The sequence below is a fragment of the Aphelocoma coerulescens genome, chromosome 2, assembly GCF_041296385.1.
Source record: "Aphelocoma coerulescens isolate FSJ_1873_10779 chromosome 2, UR_Acoe_1.0, whole genome shotgun sequence".
In the NCBI taxonomy this organism is placed as follows: Eukaryota; Metazoa; Chordata; class Aves; order Passeriformes; family Corvidae; genus Aphelocoma; species Aphelocoma coerulescens.
The window spans coordinates 10,005,688-10,031,163 of NC_091015.1; the positions used below are offsets into that span (position 1 = coordinate 10,005,688).

Below are 25,476 nucleotides of genomic sequence, written 5' to 3' on the forward strand. Positions count from 1 at the left end.
AGCTTTTTCTCTGTGTTAGAATTTGTGCTTATGCCATATGATGTAGTCAAGTACCACTCTCACCCTTTTTAAGGGCTTCAGGCAATGCAGGAGGCTGTGGCAGCTTCAGGCTGGGGTAGTTTTGCATTTTTACCAAATACAGGGAGCTGAGATATGAACTAAGTGACTTTTATAACCAGCTTCATAAGTTGAGTAATTTGCTATTGATTTCATATATTTTACTGCTTTCCTTTTGTCTTTTGTATAGATTATGTGATGTGAAAGGGGTTCTTGTAAGCTACGTTTTTTTCACTTTTTACTGCTCTTCGAGCACTTGAAAACGTCGTTATGTACAAATTGAATAGCTATGCGACAGTACAGTTTTCCTTGTAATCATGTTTGTTGCAATATAATCTTCACGTAATTTATTTCATAATTCTTGGTTAACCTTTTGGTGTATTTTTTTGTTTTTTATTTATTGGCTGCAGCTGACCAGGTAAACAGGTCATGGCACGCCTAACGAAGAGACGACAGGCAGATACAAAGGCTATCCAGCATCTTTGGGCAGCTATAGAAATAATCCGGAACCAGAAGCAAATTGCTAACATTGACCGTATTACAAAGTAAGTGACCTGCTCCAAATACAGAGTTGGTGAGGGGGAAGGTTGATGCTCATAAAAGCCCTTGGAGACAGAGATGGTAAACATTGTTAGAGCCTGTGAAACAGTTACATGCACTTCTATGTTACTAATTAATTAATTATATATAAAAAACCAAATTTACCAAACTGGGCACCTGAAGGTCCTAAAGTGAGGTTTAATTCACAGAATTGAAATATTACCCTGTATTTGTTTCGTATAAGCATCTTTAGGAAATATGTAACATTTCTAGTGCTATAACTGAATTTAGCATTTTGGAGTTGATAGCTTGATCAAAATACAAGAAGTAGATATAACAGTTGAGGACAAAAGGGCAATAAAATCTGTAAATAATCTATTTCTTTAGGAAAATGTGAGAGACTAGTGTAGGACTTCTCCAGAAGGCAAAGAGAAATCTGAAGTGTTAGGTTGCTCAAATAAATAAGAAGCCATATTTGCTGAGAAGTGCATAAGATGCTATTAAAGAAGACATGAGATGATTACCACCTGTGATTAATACTGTTAAAATATTCTTCAAGGTGTATTAGGTGCTGGATACACAAAGAAATATATATTCTTTGTTCTGTGGAGCTTGCAATGTGCAGAAAGGTCTGCAATATAACTTGTAGCAGCCACTGTATTAAAACCAGAGGGCTTTGTGCCTCTTTCTGCTTTGTCTGCATTTTCAGGCTGGCATGTACGTCACATTTGTCAAAGTAATCAATATGAATAATTTAAAAGAACTAAAGTAACCAGTTGGCAACTCTTCAGTTGCCAGAACCAATGTGAACTGATAATGAGGCCAGAGACCACTAGCAGGCAGGGTTATAAACAGTGCAGGTGACTAACAAAGTGAAAATCATTATATCGTGGTCCATGACATGGTCCACTGACAGAGTTTGGAAATTCTAGGGTGGAAGTGACAGGCAAAACTGGTTTCATAAGTGGAAGAAGTGTAACAGTTCAGGTTCTCCAAACATAATGAACAGTGAAGTGCAGAAAGAAAGATGATGTCCCAAATGAATTAATGGGTACCCTGCTTCTACAAGAAGAAAAATGGACCATCAAACCAAAAAGCACCTTTCCAGAGATAGGGCATTCCATGAGGGCTTGAGAAGGAGTCTGTATTTTAGGGAATTTCACTTTTGAAGTTGCAGTGGAGTTTTAGAAGCATATATATTTTCATCATGTCTCCAAGGAGACAAGTGGGTAAACTAATGCTGTACACTTTCCATTTTAACATTTCAAATTACTTGCTTTAGGCTACATATTAGCTGAGTTTGTTAGCTGTTTGTGCTCCTTTTAGATGTAATAAAGGGAGACAGGCATGTCTAGCTGGGAATTCATCCCACTCTTATGAGAGATGCCTAGTTTAAGTTAGTGGGAATAACATTTAGCTGAGTAAAGTTAGGTCAGACAAATCATTACAAACAAGGTTGAGAAAACAAGCAATTAGCTACTAGAAAAAGAAGTACTGCTCTTGGTAACTTGATGGGTAGTTTGATTTTTTAAAAAAGTCTAGATCCAGATTGTATGACTCATTTCTAATCAGAAGAAAAGTAAGTGACTAAACAGAAATGCAAGAAGCCTTAGTACTTTGAGAAAGATGTGCAAGGTGTTAGCAGTGAAGAGCAATCTAAAAGGTGCCTGGGCATTTTAAATTCTCCCCATGCACATCAGTGATAAGAGTGATGAACACTGATCTAGTTTCTATTATGTGACATTCCTAAGGAGATAACTTTTGACAAGGAAATGATAAAGACCTTTGAATTGCTGTATGGTACTAGTGGTTGATGAAGAAACACATATGACATAGTAAATGAGTATGCATAATACATAATATTCAAAATAAAGTTCCAAAATTAGCATGGCATCAGAATATCTCTTCTGATGAAAACTGAGCAGATGATACATTCTTTCAGGCTCAGTAATTGTTTGGTCAGGTCAACTGCAATTCCTTAAAAGATCCATCAGTGTCTGGGCATACAGGCAAACATATGAATGCTAAGAATTTTCAAAACCAATGGTCAAAAGTGAAAATTATGAGCATGTGTACACAGGTGGAGCTAAAATGAAGATTTTAATATTTGGAATAGTAGCATTTTCTAGAAGTGTTAATACATCTTGGGACTGACAGAAAGAGTGGCTTTGCGTATTACAAGTATTTGAAAGTAATAATGACAGTGACATTATGGAAGTGTGTCATATTCCTGAGTGAGGATACAGAAAAACAGCAAGAGAATATTTTTTTTATATAAATCCATGTTTAAGGTAAGTAACAGTCTTCCTATGTGTCATATAGTGGATGACAAATGGGTACTTTCAGAGAAATTCACATGTTGAAAAGATGATTCATGATTTGGTTTTTGAATGGATTTTCTTTTCTCCTGGTTTGAGCATTCATTTGCTGCTAGAGACAAGTCACCCTGTGTCTTTTGTGACCTGTTCATCCAACTACCTTTACAGCAATTGCTATGAAGAACTGTTGCTTTCTTCATTAGATGGTTTGTTAAGCAAATCTATTTGTTGGCTTTTCTCTTAATGTGCAGTTCAGCATGGTTGTCTCCCTCTCCTTTATATATTCTTGTTAATTTAATTTAATTTAATTCTTACTTTTCTTAGTCTTCTGGTGCTGAGTAGAAGACACTGTACATCTCAAGGAACATTTACTTTTGATCACCAGGGAGGAAATGTTGGTAATACAAAAAGAGGGTTCGTTGTTTGTAGATTATGAACTGTTTCAACTCAGTATGTAAAACAGACAAATTTATATTGCACGTGCAAGTATGCAAATTGTTATCTATGCACTTTAAGTATAATTGTTAGAAGATTATTTGGGTAAAGGAAGACTTCCAGGAGGGACTGTCAATGGAGAGTATGCAAGGAAAATCTACAGAACTAGGGACGCATTTTCTGTGGAGTGCATAAGAGTAGGAGGATAGTGTAGGAGGAGCCAAGAGCACTAGAAGGTACTTCTGTTATTATCAGGAAAAACCTATAAGGAAAGAGGTCCTTTAATTAAAAGTAGACTAGATCAAGTATACTTTGCTTTTTAAATTGATGAGAGGGAAAGGCAAGAACAGAAAAATGTGTGATTAGAAGTGATTGAAAACTGTCTTACATCAAGGGAAGAGTCACTTGGAAAGTTTGAATATGCAAGTTAGAGCCTTTAAGAAATTAATTAGTGAGCTTTTTGAACTTTTGACAATTTTTTTAGAAAAGTCATTGCATGCAGAGAAGCAGTAAGAAACACAAGAAAGGTGTCTGTTTTGTAAAGAATTAAAAACATGTGGTTGTAAAAATGGCAAGAATATGACAGAGTTAATTGGAGTATTATATAAATACTTAAGGCATTGGTAAGGAAGAGACCACACTGCGCAGACTCAATGTCTCAGAAAAAAACACTCAACAAATCATCATATGAAAGGGATTCTGCAGTTTTATTGACTACCTGTGAGGGTACTTATATTTGGAAATGCACTTTCCATGGGTTGGAGAGAATTCTTCAGTAACTTGAAAACTGAATGAAGGACTGAAAACCAAAACTAACGAGAAGCAAGAGTGACGTGAATTTAAAGGAATTAGCACTTTGAATGCAAACTACCTTTGGAAGAGAATTTTAAAATATGTGTTTAAGTGCCTATCTTTGTACATAAGCTCCAGTATATTCAATGCATTTTTATTTCATGATAGAGCTCACTTGAAGGCAGTAGTAGCATTTCTGTTAAGGTATGGAAAATAAATATTCTCACCTGGCTTATATTGTCACAGTGTATCTCAAGTCAACGAATTGCAATAGTTTAAAGTTTGACTACAAGAAATAGCTAATATTTCTAAACCCACTACATTTCTTAATAACAAAATTACATTTCTAAGAAGTATTTATCAAGAAATATGACTTCTTTTTCTGTCTAGACTTGATATTGGGATAATTTGACCCTAGTGTATCAATTATTTAGATGAGCATTATTGGTATTAGTTATGCTGTAGGCACTTGTGAAGAAATGGCTTCCCATATCCTATGAATTCTCTGTCAAGAGTGCAGCCTGAAAAACTGTTCATCCCTAAAAGTGTGTTAAAAATTGTAACTATGCTTTGACTTCCTGTTTTTTCCTCATTATCTTCCATCTGTTCTGGTTTTGGGGTAACCTCAAGAATTGATTCTATGGAATAAAATGCCTTAAAATACACTGGCAAATAGGCATGCATATTTAGCTGAGTAGGATAAATTATTGACATTCAGTTGCATAGCAGATTGGTAAGTATTTCTGTACAGACATGTTTTTAAAGTTCTCTTTTTTTTGGCCATTCCAATCTTCCAGTTCATTTTACAGTGTTTTCTTCATAATTCCCTTACAGGTAATTGGACTCCTAAGATTTAATTAGCTATTAATTAAATATATACCCCTTTTCTCACAAGGTATTTGGTTTTCTCAGTAGCAATATATGAACATTTCATAATCTTTATGATTAGTTCATAGTTCATTAGCTATTGAGTTAATGTTATTAACATACCCAGTTGGCAAATCTGGTATTCTAAAACTATTATTGGCAGCTTTCAAGATTTTTTCATTGTAAAAAAAAAAGATAATTTTTCTGGTTTCTAAACTATTCCATGACGACTAATATAAAGAACCAAAACATAATTCTTCTGCACATTCTGCCTCATGATTTTTTCTCTTTCCCTTTGTTGCATCTCATAATTGATTAAGTTGATTAGTGTTTCTCTGTCTCTTGTATAGGCTGTGTCTATACCATCTTGTATACCATGACAGGGAATGCCCTGGCACTCTCTGGAGCAGTTATGCTGGGGCTACACCTCATTGCCTTTGGCTTGTAGAGTGTTTCTTTGGCCCTGACATATTCTTTGTTTGTTTTGTATGTGTGTGTGGTTCTTCAGTTCTAAGTGCCAAAAATAACACAGCCCACAGCAATGCTATTCTTGAAACCTGAAGCTAGAGACACGATAGTTCGCCGTTGGGCACGGTGTGGAGGCGTCTGAGGACACACAGCGTGCTGCAGCAGGGTTGGGTGCCCTTGGCAGAGGGAGCCAGTGTTGGCATGGTTTACATTGGTGTTCTCTGTCATGCCATGCTTTGCTTTTTCCCTGGAGGAAGAACTTGTCTTTCTCCAGAATGGAGCCTGTGAATAAGTTAGTGTGGAAATGAAACCAAGAGTGGCCATAGACACAGGGTAGAGGTATCACAACTTTGGGGGGGATGAAGCTGATGGATAGACCACTAGCTAGGATAAAACTGATAATGCTGAAATTGGACACTTTATATTATTTTCAAATAAAGTGATACTGAAACCATCTGCTTCAGCAATCAGAAAGCTGTTTTACCCCATTGGTGTTACAAAAAAATATTGTTTTCTCATTAATAGATACTTTAATATTTTTTTAATTGGCTTTCAAGTAGGATGGTCCAGTAGTAGGTGCCTAAATGGTCATAGCTGTTCTTCCCATATTTGTTCTGTGGATTCATTCTTGCTATATTGTAATTTAATGTAGGTGCAGCCAAGTCAGAACATCAAACAGAAATGAGCAGATCCCAAGCCAGTGTAGAGTAGACTCTGTTAGCTCTGTGCAGACTGACATTAATCAGCATTGATGGGATATCATGTCAGAAGAGAATTACTCAGTATGAAAGATTACTGTAAAATAATGAGATTTTCTGGTTCCACCGTTGAGATGGAGTTGCTAACAGTTGTAGATTGAGTATGTGACCCTTTCAGTTTGAAATGTGGACCTAGGAAGGAGATTTCTTCTCCAAGTATCAGTCTTTGGAATTTCTCTAGTCAATGTCTGAGAAGAGTTGAAGTTCATATATATGGTTTTGTTGCGTTACTTCTTTTGCTGTTCTCTTTCTAGGCTGTCTACTTTAACAGAAAACAATTTATAGAAGTAGTGATTAAAGTTGAGAATGAGCAATTTATTCTCAGGTACAGAATAAACACTACAGAGTATAAATAAAAAAATGAGCAATTTGAATGGATAGGGAATAATCACACAAGTATATAAATATGTGGTGAAGTGGCAAGAAAAAAAAATCAGAAGAACAAGATTCTTACAAAATTGCTTATTTGAAGTTTAGAAACTTACTAGAAAAAAATCTGTTACTATTTATAGTACTCCTGATGAAAATTTAAATCCTCCTAGTATTCTGCATGTTGCAACTAAATAGTCATGCATAAACAAAAATAGTAAGCCATAGGAAAGATTAGAAGAGCAGATGACTCTGGATTTATAACTAGATAATCCTGTTAAACTTTGCATGAACAGAAGAAGTATTGTAGCACCTGATATTTCTTTGACTGAAATAAAGGCTTAGCAATGGTTTTTTTTCGCTTTGTTGGTTTCTTATCCTTTGTCAGGCCATTCCCCTAAAATATCTGTCCTTTTGTTGCTGGAGAGCAGGCTTATCTGAAAGCTACTGTTTGAAGTAGAGCATCCTCCTGTTATGCAGGAGAATGCAGTGATCACTTGAGTTCACTTTTTACCAGAGTTACTGGCTCCTTTTCTATATCTGTACATCATTTTCATGTATGTTTTAAATGTGACTATTTGAAGCAAACAGTGTTATTGAAACCCTGGCCAGTACACTGAATTTGTTTTCTGTGCATGCAGTGTAGTAGCAATTCCTGATTATGCAAGGGTAAGCAAAAGTTTGGAGTACAAGGTCCAACAATAAAAAGCATAATACTTCCTCAACAGTCCACATAGCTGCTTCCAGAGGCAGCCTGTCTAGTGAGTGGTCACCTCTGAGAAAACTGACTTCAGTTTCTACAGGACTGGCAGAATTATAGATAATATGCATTACAGAATACATCACTGGTGACAGGGTAGAAAACTCTTAATTTTCAATACCTCCTCATGAGTTTTCTGTTACAGGTAAAGACAAGGTGCTTTTTTTCTGACTGGCTCCTCTGTGTCAATCTCCTTTGTAATGTAATTTCTTTTACTTTCCTTCTCTGTTTGTCATTATCAGCTCCAGCTACTTCCTTAAGCTCCAAACCAGTGTGGGATTTTTCTGTTTTCAGAACACTATTTTTGTGTTAAAGCGAGACAATGACCTGAGTTTAGAGTTTTAACGCTTGTAAATCCTTAGTCAGAGATCAAACTGCAGAAAACAAAGGTCTTCTTTGCTTTTTCAGCAATTTTTTACCAATTTAGTTAAAAATCATTATATTAATAAAACAAAAACCAGTCTAAAAATCATTTGATCATTTGATTCCCTAATAACAAAATTTTTAGTACAAGTACTACTCTGGTCATATATAAAAATTGTATTATGGGTGCATACCTAGCAGTTACAAGCACAGCAATACATTGCAGAGAAATGTGCTGGACACCAAAATGCTTGACTTGTTTGGCACATTAATTTTTTATACTGATGGCGTCGCAGTGAGTTTAAATGATGGATTCAGGTTAAATTTGTTTTATATTTTCAAAAGCTCATTTATATTCTATAAAGTAACAAAAAGAACACTGAGAACTGCATATATGCAGGAAAGTACAGGAGTTCTTACCTGCTCCTGCATCATAACTGATACACAGTTTTGCTTGTAAATTTTTACTGAGACTGACCAATGAGGTAATACTCATCAAGCTAATAACAATTTTTAATACCCAGATTCAAAAAAAAAGTTGAAAGAAAAGTGAGAAACCAAGCTAAACATGCAGATTTTATAAAACTCTTAAGAAAGAATGACAGATTGTGATTTAATTGCACAAGGGGTGTTTACAATGGCATATGTTAATTAAATTTCACCTGTGTTCCCTGTAGATAGATACATTCATCATACAGCTTTTACCTATCTGTTTACAGGGTGTTTTATCTTAATTTTGTTCATGATTTTGGAATGATTTTTTGGTTTGGATATTATTTAATTTTAATATTGTTCATATTAATGGTCCATTTTAAGAGCTGCCTTTAGATTATTTGACTAAGGAGAGTGGAAACAGGGATTGCAGGAAAAATGTAAACTTTTCTTGAAAAAAGTCTATAAAGAACCTATCTGCATTTGCTCTGAGTAGTCATGGAATTAAAAGTGCTAAATTAGTAGATTTGCTTGAATTATTATCTTGAGTTTATAATGCATATTAATAATTACTCTTTTTCCCATCAAGCTCTTTTATTGATACAGCTTATTTCTTCAATTTGTGTAACAATTCTATTTAATCACATTAATTAAACTGGTTTAAGGAATACAGAAAGAGAAGTCCACAAGTATTCAACAGTGTTATTTGTAATTTCTTAGGGATGATTTTTCCTTCAACTTGGTACTGAGACATTGTCCCCTGTTGCTTCCTGAATTGCTGGGTCTGCTTTCCAGTGCTGGCTGTCAAAGACTAGTTTTCCTGGTGTGGAAAACTCTTCACCAGGGGACTGATGGATTGCTCCAGCCTTGTTGCATTTTTCCTGCTTTATGCAGAATACAGGGAATGGATAGGATGTTGTAGCTGGCTGTACAATCATTACACCTGTAAGGGTCTAGCATAAATGGCTATTTTGTTAAGGACTGGAGCTTAAGGTGAAGTGGAGCTTTTTGTGCATTTGCTTTGATCAGAAATATTACTGCATGCATGTCTTGTTCCTACAGTTCATTCTGCAAAAAATAAATAGGTGCTCACATGTTCTGATGAATTTTGCTTGATCAATGTTCCTTATTTAATAATTCTTCTCTTAGGAATGGTCTTACGTGGTATTGCTAGTGTGGCATTTTTCTTTTTCTGTCTCAGATGTCAATGTTCTTCATTGATTCAGTAGGTGAAGTCATCTCTGGGCTGAGCATGAGTATGGTAAATAAAATGATTCACAGAAACAGCACAAACACATTGTTATTAACAGCAGCCATACTCCTTGTTTGATGTTTGTTAGTAAGTGCATACTCATTTAAACTCTCCTTATTGAGTATTACTATAAAAGCTATAATATCCAATGTTTACTACAATACATACAGAACTATGAGCTCCAGTAGGAATATTGAGAAGGAAAGGGATGGAACTGATTTGAAAATCGCTGTCCCCATTTTCATGTACTCCATATTTCTATTAATATTTGTATTTAAATTGTGTAAGTTTACACAGAAAAATACATAAAAGGCTAATTTTATTTCTAATTATTAAAAGCAAACCAATTTTTATGTCATGACCATTATGGTTTTTGTTCAAATCATAACATCTTTGTAATATTTGAAAGTGAAACTTCTAGCTTATGTTTGGTTTCTTTGCTGTAAATAAATGTGACTTTCTATTAGAAGTAAGAGATAAAAATGAGTGGGACATGGCCATTTAACAGCTTGTTATCTGACCTGAAGTGCTCATCAAGGCTTTCTCTATAATCAGTGGAGAGAGAATGATCTCCAAAGCACTACTCATACCATCTATTTTAGGCTGTGGTTTCATATTCCCATTCATATAAACAATATCATCACCAAGAGCAGCAGCCCTGCCCTCATGGCTTTTCCAGCCATTGTGTTGTTCCCTAGATGGTAATAAGGTGAACATTTGTGTGACAGAGTGATGATTCTGAAACTCAGCTAGACTAAAAGTAACCTAACAAAAAAAAAAACACACACACACAAAACGACCCCCAAAAACAGAAAGAAAAAGGTTTTGACCCAGATAAGAACGGAAATTAGATAGAAAGCTCTAAAAAACTGAATAATGAAAGCATTCAAATCTTTGTGTTTTTAACATGTTTTGAATTGAGATGCTCAGTATGAACTGACTAAATATTTCATTTCCAAGGTGTTAGCTAGGATGTTACATTCTGAGTCATGTAATACTTGTTTGTCTCTTCAGTACATCCAAAGAAAAGAGCAGGATGGAACAGTGGCCCTGCAGATACCGGAACAATTGTACCTGTGCATGCAGCACCCCTGAATGATTAGTGCTTGTTTCCCAGTGCACACACATGTGCATTACCAGCAGTGTCACATACAGGTTTTTAGGTTAGAAAAATGGGAGTAGAGCCATTTTTTAGATAAGTTCCTCCATAAGAAGGTGGTGGGGAGATTTTTCTGGATAAGGGTTGAATAGCTTGGTGCCTAAATTACTTGCTTTTCATGGCCATACTGGTGGATTACACAATCTAAAGTGTATAGTGAAGTTGTAAGAGTGGGAGTTTAAATTACTGAATCAGGGAATTACCTGGGTTAACATTACTGTGCTTTTTACAGAAATGACCCAGGTGATTACCATTATAGGTGCATGCATGGTGCCTGTGGTATCTAAAGCACTCACAAACAGGATCACTCCTTAGCTTCCTTTTAGCTGCAGCAGCACAAACTTCAGGCAGATCTGAATTTGGCTGAACTGCTAGATTTCACTGTTTCACTATCAAGTTTATGCCTTCTTTTTGTTTTATAAAAACACTGCACAAAATTAGATTCCATATTCATGAAAATTCTGAATTTCTTGACTACAAAGGAGAGATGAAACAAACTTTAAAAACACTGCTTGGATAGTATATGTGTCTTCAAAATGCATGTTGCAGATACTGATGTCAGAGGGAAAAGTAAATGCATGGTTTCTCTGTAATTCCTGGAATTTTGGACGGCATAAAATGTGGATCACGTAAGAAGTATTTTACTGCAGAGGCAGCAGCACTGTCAGTGGCTGCATGGTCTGTGCATGTGCTGTTGGTATGTGGAGTGCAGTGGAAATCAAATGCAGCCTGTTCATATACCTGCATCTCATTGTGGAATATAAATACAGAGGAAGAAAATTGTGCCATGATTGTGTTTATCTTAGTGAATATTCAGTGAAACTTCAGAAAGTGGAAACACATCAAAAAGTATCCTAGAAAACAAAAGCGAGCTGCTCCATCCCCACTCTAGCCAGCTCTACCTCCTGTGTGTGTCTGTGTTGTCTCAGCTCTCCGACCAGCTCTCAGTTTCTGGCAAGCAGGGAATATATGTGTCAAATACCCATAATATTTAGGCTGTGTTTTATGGGAGTGGATTGGTCCCACAGTGCTACATGGTGGGAGCAGGCAACCTGAGCTTCAGAGCTGAGACCTGGAGATACAACTGTGAGCACAGATCTTCACCTGGCTTTCCACAAGGAGAGCTGATGGATTCCCGAGATCTGGGCCTGTGTATTTGAAGTTCTTATGCCATGTAGCTGTATTTGTTAAAAAAGAATAAATCAATCACAGCTATCTCTTCTACTTTTATTTTCAGTATGACCAAGTGGCCTATTCTTTGCAAATTATATTTTAAAAAGGGTCTTAAAAGAAATGTGTGGGCCTGCTATAAAATAGCTGTCATACCCTGGAACTGAGGCAAAAGGCATCACTTTTCACTAGAGGTAGGGAGACAATATAAAACTCAGAACAGATTTTTGGCTGCTTTCCTTCTATTTTATGTATTATTCCTTAAGGTCTGTCCCTGAATCTAGGACGTTTTTATGTACCTGTAGGTAACATTTAAAATTAATGTCAGACTTTCAGTTGGGTTTAATGGGATCTGCTGTATTTCCTCAGATCTCAATTTTATCAGATCTCATTTTATCAGACATCAAATTTATCAGTTTTCAACTCATCCCTGGATGAGTTGCTCAGTGGATAGTCTGCTGGCAGCACCAGGCTGCTACTTCCCTTTTCATTGGAGAGGGTGGAGGCATCCAGCATTGAGAGAGATCAGACCAAGATTACAGTGCTTGCCATGAAAGTTAACATCTACCTACACTTGCCACACTGTTGTATTTTTGCATCTATTTGTGATATGTATTTTATTTCAGTCTTTGTGTACAGATACCCTTGCTGTAATATTTTTCAGTTATTTTCTTTTGGTTGAGTTCAAGTGGCCGAAAATGCAATTCCTTATGAGTTCAGAAAAACTGGTTGGTTGTTTTTTTTTTTTAATCCCTGTGTCAGCTTCCTACCTTAAATAACCTTACTTCCTTCTCTGCCCAGCTTTCTTCTTTGGGCCACAGTACAGTAGTGCCCATGTAGACCATTTGCTGCCTCTCACTCAACCACAGATGCCTTCAAGAGGACTCTTTGGGAGCAGAGTTAGCTATTTTTTGTGCTCTATTTTGTAGCTGTATAGACTAAACACTTTGGGACGGGGTTTAGCTTCATGCTGTGTCTTGCAGAGCACCAGGCAGGAGTTGTGAGCTGTGTGACAGCTGTAGGTGAAAAGTTCACCATCTGATCCCCTGCAAGTGCTGGCCACTTCTGTGTCTGTTTTGCTCCCATGGTGATCACAGCTTTAGAGTCTGCTTCCTCCACACCCCTAAGATCAAACCAAGCTTCTTTCTTTAGTTTTAAGGTGTCTTATGAAGCACACATATTGGATGTAGGTTTTTAATAGAAACGCTTCATGGAAACTGGCAATTTGAGAAAAGTATTTTGAAGTTTTAGGAGTGAATTGGTGATAGGCTGACGGATTTTGGTGCTTCTGTAATGTCCTGTATATTGGGCAGGCAGGTGGTTTAGAGGTGGATCAGGTACTCCTGTAGTCCACTTTGTTTAGCAAAGGGAGGTGGCAAGATCCAGTTGTCAATTGGTAGTGCCATGAGTTACCGGAGATTTTGTTGCTGTGAAGGAGGGAGAGTCTGGAAAGGCCCGTACCAGGTTTTGCTGCATCTCTTTCCTCTCCAGCATTCAGCATGGCTCAGATGGGGTGTACAGCAGGTGCCTGTGTGGCCCCTCTGAGAAATGCTGGAGGCCCCTCCTTCCACATGGGCTGGCCCCTTGGGCTGTCCCTGTGGTGTCTGAGAGGTGGTCAAGATTTTAGGATGGGTAACAGTAATAACATAATAATATAAACAGAAGAATATGACCATGTTTTATTGTTACTTACATCTGACTGCTGTTCATCTGCAGTCCCAAAGAGGTTTGAAATTGTTGTTTCATATTTCTCTGATTGGTACTTTGTGTATTAAATACAGGTGAGCATCACATACCTATACAATCTATGAATCTATTAATGATTATACTCTATAAGTCTCCTCTAAAGGTTTTCTTTTATCATCAGACATATGCACACATATGTTAGGTGTGTGCACATGTGCATCTACCTGATTCTGTTGGTAGTATCTTGTTTCTGAAGGTCACCACATTTAAATATACATTTGATGGTATGGCAATGAGGTTTGTTTAAGGGTGCTAATGAACAAACTACGTGCTAAAGATCCTTAGCCTTTGCCTTCCAAGTGGTGTTGCAATAATTGAAAACATGCATTACTAGGCCCTTAAAAGTTGGTTCCAAAAACTGTAATTTTGCTAGATTTGCTAGATTCTTCTATGCTAATGTCAAGGAGGTTTGCACTGCCAGTTTATAAATTGAGAAAATACTGACCTATAAACATTCTAATTTTCAGCAGCAGTTCAGTTGCTTCTGTATTCTGCAGACAGGCAGCCTCATTTGGTGAGATTTTGAATTTAACATGCAGATTATCAGGCCTAACCTCCACTTTTCATCAGACAGACCCTCATTTTATATAGTACGGATTAGCACAGTTTTGAAATGGTTTCTTCAGTCCCCTATCTGATTAGGGCTGGTTTACTGATTTAGAGGATTTTACTTTGTCTCTGTGCCTTATTCTCACTCATATGAGTGTATTTGCTTTACTGCTTGTGGCTGGGTTGTATTACACTCCAAAATCTGTTGATATGGAGGGCTGGGCAAGAGCGTAACAAACCAGTGTTCCTTCAACTCCCTGTCTCTAAGGTAAGGCTAATCAACTTTTGTAGAAAACAGCAACTGGGGATTGCTTTATCTCCTGTACTTGTTTTGCTGGTGCCAGATGCTTTAGTGCATGCAGTGCCAGGAAAGAACGTGCACTCCCTGGATTAGTGGTGCCACTTCCGCACAAAGGCATTTCAATATTGTTCTTCCCTGATCCAGTAATGAGGCTGACATAGTAGTTGGGACTCCAGACATCATGCTTTCTGTCTCTGAGCTGGATTTTAACTTATTCTGTGTTTTCAGCATTTTTCATGTTGTGACAGTTTTTTTTCACATTTCATTATTAAAGAACTTTAACTATCTTTTCTGATTTGAGTCCTGTGCCTTAGTCACTTCTTTTATTACCTGCTGTCCTTCTGGATGAAAAGAAACAAGATAAGTTTTCATCCAAACCTTACAGTGTTGTTTTTTAGTCTTTGTGAATATCTAGCCATGAACACTTCACAAGTTTTAATGAAGTAAAAATTTGGGGGAGGGTGCACTTTTCTAACAGCACTTGTACTCTTTGAAGTAAAACCATTCTCTCTACATGTGTGTGCTTTCCTATGAAAGGTGATAACATTTTATTTTAAAAATAGAAAGCATAGCCCTTGTGGCTCTCCAGTGGCACAGTCTGAACGTTGACAAAAGTATTCTTCAAAAAGGCCCTGGGGATTTATTACTCCTGATTTACAGCTGGAGAAAATGGGGAGGCAGTTTAGTAGGTAGCAGTACTTTCACTCTGCTTGAGAACACAGATTGGATTTGAGAAATGGGTGATTCTGAGCCTTGTGCTCCTTTTCACTAGGGCACAACCTGCCACAATGGAAATAGGCAGATTAAACCTCTTAGATGATTACAGTTGGTTTAATGCTTTTTGGTTGGTATTATATATCTGTTCTGTTCAGAGATATCAGTGAGAAATCACGAAACCTGTAGCTTACATTTAGAAATTTGGTTGGACTGAGTTTCTGTAACTAGAGATGAAGCAGTGCAAAATACATCCTTTCAGTAGAATACCCTGAGGGTTATGGCACTGGGTTAATACTTGATTTCTGTTCTCAGACCTATATCAGCCCACCATATAAGTGTAGGGAAATCACTTATGTGCTCAGAGTCTGATTTGTTCTGTCAGTAAAATGGGAAGAATGATAGTTAGCCTATTCTCTGTATTTTGAGACCTATTAAGGACTTGAATTAATTACAGACATATGAATGCTATGGCTCTGTTGGGGAGGTTGTTAGTACTGAGTTAAAAATGGAAATTTGCTGAAAAAAGAGTAACATTAGCAAATGTTGATGAAGATAATTTGCACTTTAAAAAGCTAGTTGTGTTTGCATAAATATGTGCATATGTGCACACACACATGAAATACATGTAACATGATTATATAAGCAAATGAGCTGTTTTCATGTGGGTTTAAAACTTCAGCACTTTATGCTTCCACAGACTAGTGGTGTTCACTTGCACTCTGTTTGAAAGTGAAGTAAACAGACTTGAGTCTCTGCCTGTTTCAGACCTTGGAATCTGGAGAACTTGGAAAACTCATTTATGGTGTTTAATCTCACTTGAACAGGTGCTCATGATGAGTTTTGGTTTCTGTAAAAGTAGAGAGGGATCAGGTTGGGAAGATGAGCATCCACCCAGGGTGATACAGAACTGAAGTGCCTTATCTTCTGATTTTGGCCCTTGCCCCTATGTGCAAACCACCAGAAGGTTCATATATATTAGCTTGGAATGCAGACTTGCACAGAATATTGTTCTTTCTGTATCAATTACTTACTTTTTAGACAGTGCTAGCTTGCACACACCAATCAGGCTTGGACCATGTTGTGGTAGACATTGTAAAATATAGTAAATAGTAGCATCTGCCTCTAAGAGTTTTTATCCTAAAATAATAAAACTCAAGATCCTGAAAACATGCTGCATTTATGTAAATGCCTCTGATACAAAGCAGAAATTTATAAATGCCCTGTGCTGCTCTGATTATTGTATAATTTACTATAACAATATATACTTCCACTCAGTCAGAAATCTACTGTATGGTTTTATATACAGTTTAGAGCAAAACAAAAATATTAGCATCAACCAGTTCCAGCAAAAGCTTGGGAGAGAAAGCAGGAAAGGAAAATACCTTTATTTATCCAAAACAGCAAGAAGTTTGAAAGGCAAATGTCTTCAAAAAGAGGGGTTGATTGAAGACTTGACCATTGGAATGGTCTTCACTCCTTATTGTAAGTTTATAACTTCTAAAGCATTAAAAATTCCTTTCAGCCATGTTATTAAAAAAAATCTGAACTGATTTAACTTTCTTTTTTTTCATGCAATGTTACTGCTTTAAAATAAATCTTTCTTGAGTTTGCTCGTGATCATAATTAAATTTTTTGTGAAGGTGTTTGTGATGACAGTCACAAAGGAGTCATGGTTGCTGGAATTCATTATGAAGCAGGAATGAGAGGATACTATAGCTGTCAGCTTTGTCTTAGAGCAGGCAAATTACAGATTTCTCTCTTAGGAAACAGGTAAGGACAGAATACCTGGAGAAATAAAAATTGAGAGAAATTCAGTTAGCTCTGTAACTTTAACAGATCTATAACTAGGAAAATATTGTCCACAAAATAATTGGTTCCAAGTCAATTCACTTATGTGCTGAATCCATGCGATTGCAGCTCTCCGTGTACAGCACCTCCTAGATATGTCTCAAGAATTTTGTTAAAAAAACATGAATTGTAATGAATTTAAGGCAGAAAGGTCATTTTTATTTGAGAGAAAATAATTTTATGTTGTTTACTCCAGGTTAATATTTGGTGTTGGCCTAGAAGTGAATTATACCAGGCAAAGGTCAACATTACACAGCTGAATCTCATGTCTGTACACAGTTAAGGCTACATATGTGTTTTTCTCACCAAGGCAGTTTGTCACAGTGTGATCACTGTGGTTATCTCAAGAAAAGGAAAAAAACCATGTAGCACAGAAACTTGAGCTGCTGGGTTTTTCTATGTGATATATAAATTTTGCATTTTTTGTAAATGTGTTGTACACACAAGCATCACAAAGATTCATTGGTACATTCTGTAGTATGTATGCTATAGGAAGTGTTGGAGACATGCAAGTTTAAGGTAATTTAAAGGGCACAAATGGATGTGGCAGAGACAAGCCCAAACAGTGTATGTGTTAATTTTGGGATTTTTTGGGTAGAGGATTACTGTGCAACTACTTGTCTAAGTGTGTACACGATAGCTGCAAGGAGAAAAAAGTTGATTTTAAGTAAAGGGGGAAGTTATATAAATTTTGAATGTTTAAAAACAATCTAAAACTTAGACTGTGTATTATTTTAACTCATCTGAAAATGTGTATATTTTGCTGATACATTTTATAGCTTAAAACTAACACTTTTTAAAAGACTTTTGTGCTTTGTGTGCAGGTATATGTCTCGAGTCCATGGTATGCATCCAAAAGAAACTACACGTCAGCTGAGTTTAGCAGTCAAGGATGGTCTCATTGTGGAAACCCTGACAGTGGGGTGTAAAGGGTCAAAAGCTGGTATTGAACAAGAAGGATATTGGTTGCCAGGAGATGAGATTGTGAGTATAAAGTCTTTGAGAAAATAAATCACGATTTCTGATCTCTTAGCATGAAAGTTGTTTTAATTTATATTTAAAGCTATTTATAGATTCTGTGTTGGTGCTTGTGAGCAGGGAAGTAATGCGCTCTTAAATTTTTTTAACCTTTTCTATTCCATAGAAGCTTGCTCTTCTTGAATTCTGAGTTTTCTGCTGTGAAAAACTGGCAAAGTCTTTTACTCGGTTATCCCTCACTTTTATGTAGTATTCTCTTCTACAGTTGTACAGGAAGACAGTAAATATTATTGGTATTACTTGAAATCCTCAGACGTTCTCAAATCCCAAAGGTGGTGCATTTAAAAAAAAAAAAAAAGAAGTCTAGAACTTTTGATTAATCGTTCTTTAATCTGAATCTGAGGAGCAAAGAACTCCTTTTCAGAAGTGCAACATGAAATTATAGAATTATATGCAAAAACACATGAAAAGATGTGTTTTACTGATATTCGTGAACACCAGGGCATTCAATTAGAAAGGATTTTTGCAGCAAATTAGCTACAGGCATCCAAATACTGTTCCAAATATTAAAATACATTTAAATAGGTTGGAAGTTACGTGAAGGGAAGAAAAGCATGTTTTTGATATCCTTCCATAGCTGAGGTGGAACACCCTCACAAAGTGAGGCTTGTCACAGAGACCAGGAAAAAGCTTGCACAATAGCTTTGTCTTGTTTGGAAGTCCCATCTCTCTATTTACAAGACAACATTTTCCTAACTAACTAAAAAAAAAAACAAAAACAGTTTCGGAAAGCTTTAAAATACCTGAACTAGGAACTACTGCTTTGGAATATAAATTGCATTAAATACTGATAAAAGGGTCAGCATTGTCTCAGACATAGCTAATACATTAAATTTATAGGAAACCCAGAAAAACTCTAAAAACCACCAAAACACTCATTGCAATATTGCAGTTATGAGTAAGATCCTGAAAGTGAAACAATGTATTATTTTTTGTTTTGTGGAAACAAGCAATATCCATAACAGAAAACATTATCATCAAAATTATCCCACTTACACTAATTTAAAGTATTGAAATACCTTAATTTCAATACATTGTATTTGATGCACATTATGTCACTGTAAAGATTCTCATTCTAATTTCATTAGAAACCCTCAAGGGAACCTTGAAAGGATATGTTACTATTCTCCCTGGGAGGAGACATTTCAAAACTTCAGCTTAGCTCTTTTAGGTATTTCTTACATCAGTTTTATCTGTTTAGAAGTGATATTAACTGTGTAAGCTCAACAAGACATAAAGCCTCAGATCTGTGGTTATCTCAAGTACTCTGTATGTTTGTTTCCTCTATTGCTAAGAGAAAGGAAAAAAAGAAAAAAAGAATCAAAATGCCTCATAATAGCCATTTCTTATATAGTCATTCAAATAATGTTCCTGCTGCTTACTAGCAACATTTGTTTAACAAAACTTGAAAGATAACCAGCCTGTAAATTCCCTGTGAGTCATTAGAATTACACAAATATTTTATTTCTGAGAAAAAAGCGTCGTCTTTGACTTGACTGAAGACACTGTTAAAGTCACGTTATGAATAACCCTTTAGTTAGAAGCATTGACTGCATTTTCAGCATGACTGCCAAGCACTGATACTTTGGGCTGTGACCATATGTGAAGTGGCCATCTCAGTAGTTCAAAACACCACACTTGACTTAACAGTTTTATGCAAAAATAAGAATCAGCTTCTGATCCAGGCCATATTTCAATAGTACCCAGACCCCAACTTTTTGATCCTAATACTGAATCATAATGCTGCAGACTGATGAAGCAAAACACACTGATTTGGTATAAAGTCATTCTCTTTGTTCTTTTATTCAGAAAGTTTTAATGAGTAACAAAGTGACATTGTCATCACTCGACATCAGATCAAGTATTTTCCATTCTTCGAAAATTGGTGCAAACCCATGAAGTTTGGTATATTCCTGCTTTGGACACACTGGATGGTTTTACAGAGGCTCTGTCTGCACTTGATCAAGAAGCAGTTTGTAGTTCTTTGTAATTCAGCACTGCTCAAATCTGGTACTTATGACTGTTGATCCATGAGCTCAAGTTACATTTCAGTGAGGACAAACACATTGAATTCTTTTTGGAGGTTTGTTTGGAGGAGATGGAACTCTATGAAGCAGGGTTATTAATGTTAAAATAGGGATTTCAGGCTCATCAAACTTTAGCACCTGACATAATTGTCAAATTTGGTTTGACTGGTACTACTGGAACTTGGAAAGCTCATAATGGAAAGAGAGGACTTAAGAACCAATCCACCACCCACTGACACCAGTGCAGGAATGCTTTTGGATTTTAGCTTGTTTCCTGGCACCACAGTGGAAGTCAGAAAATACAGGCTGCCCCAAGGAGATAGTAAAGGAACACATTCTTATCATCCCTTCCCCCTTTTTTTATTTGAGTATTTGCTTGGTGTTTTTTTACACTTTTGAAGTTTTGGATCTGAATTTTCATAAGTAAAAAAATTACTGGCCTTGGCCACAAAACTGCTGAGCACCTTTGTCTGTTACTGTGAGAGGTGCCTGACTAGAGGATGCCACAGGACCTGAAAGTACTGGTTGTGATGGTGACTACAGACTGATGGCTAAATAGTGACAATAATTGAAAGTATAGAGATTATGAAAACACAGCTCTATTTGGAAAAGATTCATTTGATAATCTGTGGTGCATGCTTAGGGGTTTCCAAACATTTGCCCTATCCAATAGGTTGACATAAAGATAGATCTATGCAGTAAGGACACAATCTCTGATAGGGTTACTCTTAGCCTTCAGAAAAATTATACTGCTTTGCTCTCATTGTTCTAGTAGTATGTTGAAGCTATGGTAAAAAAAATAAGCAAAACCTCATATATTTAATAATATCATACAAAATAACAAGCTGAGGTGCAAAGACAAAACAGTTTGAGGGCATCAGGAGGCTCTTCCAAAAGGGACAGCTCATGAAAATTAATGTTCAGAAAAACTGGGAAAAAAAAATGATCATATTTAAGAGTATAAAATTATTCTCTTTTTCTGTCAGATACATGTGGGAGAAATATTTTTATATAAGTTAGTAAATTTAAAATGTGGAGTCAGTAGCAAAATGTACTGTATTCCAACTGACATTTGAGGGTTGGTACCTATACAAGAACTTTGCTTCAAATATTATACCTCCAGGGCTTGTGCAGGTATTCATTTTGTTTGCTCATTTGCCAGATGTTTTGCACATTTTCAAAATGTGTTCTCATCTTACAGGCTTTCTTATCTTGCAGATGATTAATGCATTTGACACAAAATAAATGAGAGAAGAATTTCTTTTGCATTTTTATTCAGGATTTTAGTTAGGAATTTTGCATTTTTCTGTTTGTTGATGCCATTACTCTACAATTGAACAAAATCTCTTCAGCTTCTTGCCTTGCAAGGGAAATTTCAGTCCTGAAGTCTGGTAAAGGAAGTTAACTTTCTTCTTTCTTTCTAAATGCTTTATTTCTATTTCTCACAGAACTTCTGGAATTTGGACATTCTGTTTACTATCAGCATAAAAAAATCCCCTTTCTCTTTGGATTTAGAAAAAAATTTGCAAATCAGTGTTGTTAACTATGTTTTCAGTGCAATTGATAAAACAGAAAGGAAACATAGTTCTTCAAGAAAATAATAACGAATCTTCTTACCTATTCATTACTATTTTCTGATATGCCTTTTTTATCTGTGTAAAATAGTACTCAGTCTAACCCCAAGGAAAGAAATTGAATTTAAGTGCTGATGTCCTGTGGCTTTATGAGGGTGTTAGATACAGTTTTTAGGGTTAGTTTGTCTTACTCATTTACATTTTTCTACAGACAGTGTGCACTGAACTATTTTGAGCATTTAATGTGCTAATTCTTCTCCTCATGATTAAAGTCATAAAATTGCTCTGACCCAGAGAAAGGCTTTATGAATATATAATTTCAATTTTCATGTGTTCATAAAGCCAAACAATATTGTGCTCTTCTAAAATGGAGATGTGTTCATAACAGGGGTTCATTGTTTGCATCTGATTGCAACACATCCCACAGCACTGCTGTGGTTTAAAAGTGGTTCACAGTGGCCAAATTCCCTAATGAGATGTGAAGAGTGAGGCTTCACACTTAGTTAAGGCACTGTGAGCTATTTCTTCACTGAAAAATGCATAAAAGGTGATTATATTTTCAAGAAATTACTATTTTACAGTGTTCTGTTTTCTGATCATTTAATTGATTGCTTATAGAAAGAGCCAGCAATTCTTCTGGCTAGTTAAGTCTGACTTTGGGGGTCAGTTACAGTCATTTTCCTGTGTATTTGGTCCTCTATCTATCTAAATTACTGTCTTTCCAATTCTTCCCTCTAAAGATGTTTTAGTTTAGTGGAGAGGATACTGTTTGGAGGGGAAGTTTCATTGCTTTTTCCTGTTTTCAGAAAACATTAGAGATGCAATATGCTTTTTCCCAACACACACATGTATTCTCAATGTGCTAATTCATTACTGGGGATTTTTCCAGGTATTTTAAATGGAGAAAGTACTGGTGCTTGCCCAAAGCGACTCCAGATAAGTCACAAGGCTGCCTAAATAGTCCATCTCTCTGCTCTGTCTGTATTGCCATCATTTTAACATTTGTAGTAACCCACTGTCAGCATGGTGAGTCTTGAAGGTGATTTTGTTAACCCAAGTGACCTTAGGCACACACCCAGTTATTTTTGTGATTTGATGTGTTGCAGGTTCAATTTACTAGGATCAGTCTGTAAGAAAGCAGTATTTTTGGCTGTTATGTTTGTGTTAATCTAAATTACTTTAGATTGAGCAAAGGTTTGATTCCTTGCTTGCCATGCTTAATTGCTTTTGTAATTATATTGATTTTTCCATGCTAGGTCAGTATTGGTAGCCAGAAGCTGTTTTTTGAACTGTCTATGTCATCTTGAGTCTCCATAAATATGAAGATAATTGTAAAAAGCTTAAGAACTGTCACTGTGAGGGTTTGAATCATTTCTGTACACAAAATAAATTTTAAATAATAAAAATCCCCAAACAACAACAGACAAAACCAAACCTCAATCCAAAACCAGCCTGAATAGCTACCAGTTCCTTCTAGCAAGCTAGGGGCTTCTAAATAACTAGGCTGAGGAATGGTTTTAATGTGCATCCCATTCATTTCAGTTAGGAGCAGAAGGATAATATGAAACAGCAATAGTGACAGCCAGTGCCTTCATCATGAAAGCTCTTACAACTGGAGACCACAAAGAGGAAGAACATGTCACACCAAATGAAGAAAAATCTCCTTCAGTGTTTTAAAAAAATTCTCCATTTGCCTTATCCATCTGTATTGCCTTTAATGTAAAGTCCTGTGTGAATTCACTGATCTAAAGCCAAACATAGCCCAAGCCATATTAGTTAATATTTTTCACATATTGAAGAAATTGACAATTTTCCAGGCTGGAATGTTCCAGATAGATTCCTAATTATTGTGAAAGTACCAGTGTTCTTTACAGTTGGTGATTCACTGATGCAAAGAGTTAATGATTGATCCCATGGGAGAAAAAATTCAAACTGGCTTCCATCCCTTATTACCACACATCAGGGAGAGTATGAGTAGGCTTTGAGGTCAGGCCACATACCAGCTTGGTCACACAAGAACACTCAAGGAAGATGAGCTTCTGAAACTCTTTGAATCTTTCTTTTCTGTCTGTCTTTCCATCCTGTAAGGTCCCATCATTCAGAACTTAATTTTTCAAAAGACTGCCATGAAATCAATCTGCCATATGATAAATGCAATGATTTTCTTGCAAATTATTGTCACAAACTGCAGATGTGATTCTGCTTATTAATAAACCAAAAATTTAGTGGATTTGTGAAAGTTCAGAAAAGCAAATATTTCCAAATCATCAAATCAAAGCATGGACTATTTTGTCCTAGAGAAGTGAATTAGAATTCTGAATTCCCAACTCATGGATGAGAAATTCTTTCTGCATTAAAGCCAAGACCCTGTTCTGTCTTTGCATTAAGGCTGTTAACATGCTGCTCTTGAGAGTGGCCTCACAGCCATTCCAGTGGTTCTTCCTGCCTCCAGATGGGTTAAGAATAGTAAGCAATTCTCTGCATTCCTTCTCCAATCTTGTTTTTCTCTTCCCATCTGTTCAGGGGTATTTCTTTTCTCTCCTCTGCTCATCCTTATTTTTTTTCCTCTGGAAAGGGAGTTCACACTGTTTGCAGGATCTTCACCTTACTGAAGGTGACACTAGTAGACTCCATCTGACTGCAGAGAGATGCTGCTTCTTTTAAACTGGTGAAACAACCTTGTCAGCATCTTCACTTGCCTCTCTCAGCTTTGCCAACTTGACTTTAAAAAATTCAGTTGATGTAATACTGTATTCTTCTTTGAAGCTTTCACTCTCCATTCTGGAGTTGAGATACTGATAATGTTGTTCACAGATTTCACAAAATGTTCTTTTCTGATTGGAAGGGTGTTCTGAAGAATGAGAATTTACCTATTGGTTTGAAGTAAACTAGTCAAACTAGTCTGTGTGAAGGTTCTATTATGGGATTTAAATTATGCTAACAGAATAATGACAGAGATCAGTCTATCTTGAGTTTGTTCTGAGAATATGCATCTTGCACCTTTTTGTGCCCACCCTGACCTAGTAGTGTTGTTTTTATTAACTTTGTGGGTTCAAAATGCTCTGTATCTCTGGCACCTGATTTGAATCTTTTATTATTGTGTCATGCTGGTCACTAAATGAAACATCATTGAAGCTTATGGGCTTATTAATATTCATGCTTCATTCACAATAAAGGCAGTCCTCGTGCCTTTCTGACAGCTGAAACAATACCAGCCACACCTACAGCACAGGACACATGGGCAAGAGATTTAAGGAACCTGTGTAGGAGGTTCTGCTGTTGGTTCAGATAAAGTGTTTCTGTGTGTGCTGAAACCTCAACCTAAAGAAACACTACAAAATAAGACCAGAGAAGCAATGTAAACATATTTTAAGCAAGAAAAGGGAAGAAGACCATTTTTGTTCACAGTTCTTGAAAGGAGACTTGGAACTACAAGAAAAGAGATGGTTTATTTCTGATCTGGATTCACCTTCTTTCTAGGGGAACAAAACCATAATAAGGAAATAAAAGGCATTGCACCTGATAAATACTTCACTCCATTACTGATTTATCTCCCTAATGAAAATAGCCTACAAACCTCCTCTTGGCTCCACCTAAGTCAAAAATTGTGACATTAACAGCAGAGTGAATCCAGTTTCTGAGGAGATAAGCTGAAAGTTTCTGTTAACCTTGAACTCTCTTGGAACGTGAAGAAAGAAAAAACCATTTTCACTTGAAATTATTTCCTATTTCTAATATCCTGGAAGAGAATACTTGTATTGTCTCACCTTAAATAATGTACACTGCTACTACCCAAACATGATTTTCTTGGGAAGGAAATTGAGATTTATTCATTACTTCAGGAGCACAGCTCATAGGCTGAGCAGATAAGTGTGACAGGGGTTCAAAGCAGTCAGTTTGGCTGCTGACATGCTACTACACTTATTGAAAAAAACT

The 25,476-nt window shown here is 36.4% G+C and overlaps 1 protein-coding gene across 3 annotated transcripts in view; it reads left to right on the forward strand.

Annotated features, from left to right (window-relative positions):
- ZMYND11 (zinc finger MYND-type containing 11) overlaps window positions 1-25,476 on the forward strand; it is a 105,570-nt gene that overhangs the window by 43,646 nt on the left and 36,448 nt on the right. For all 3 annotated transcript variants that reach the window (XM_069006432.1, XM_069006433.1, XM_069006434.1), the window contains exons 2-3: window positions 468-602; window positions 17,726-17,885. In XM_069006432.1, coding sequence (XP_068862533.1) covers window positions 487-602; window positions 17,726-17,885 — 276 coding nt within the window. In that variant the 5' untranslated portion in view covers window positions 468-486. The remainder of the gene's footprint in view (window positions 1-467; window positions 603-17,725; window positions 17,886-25,476) is intronic.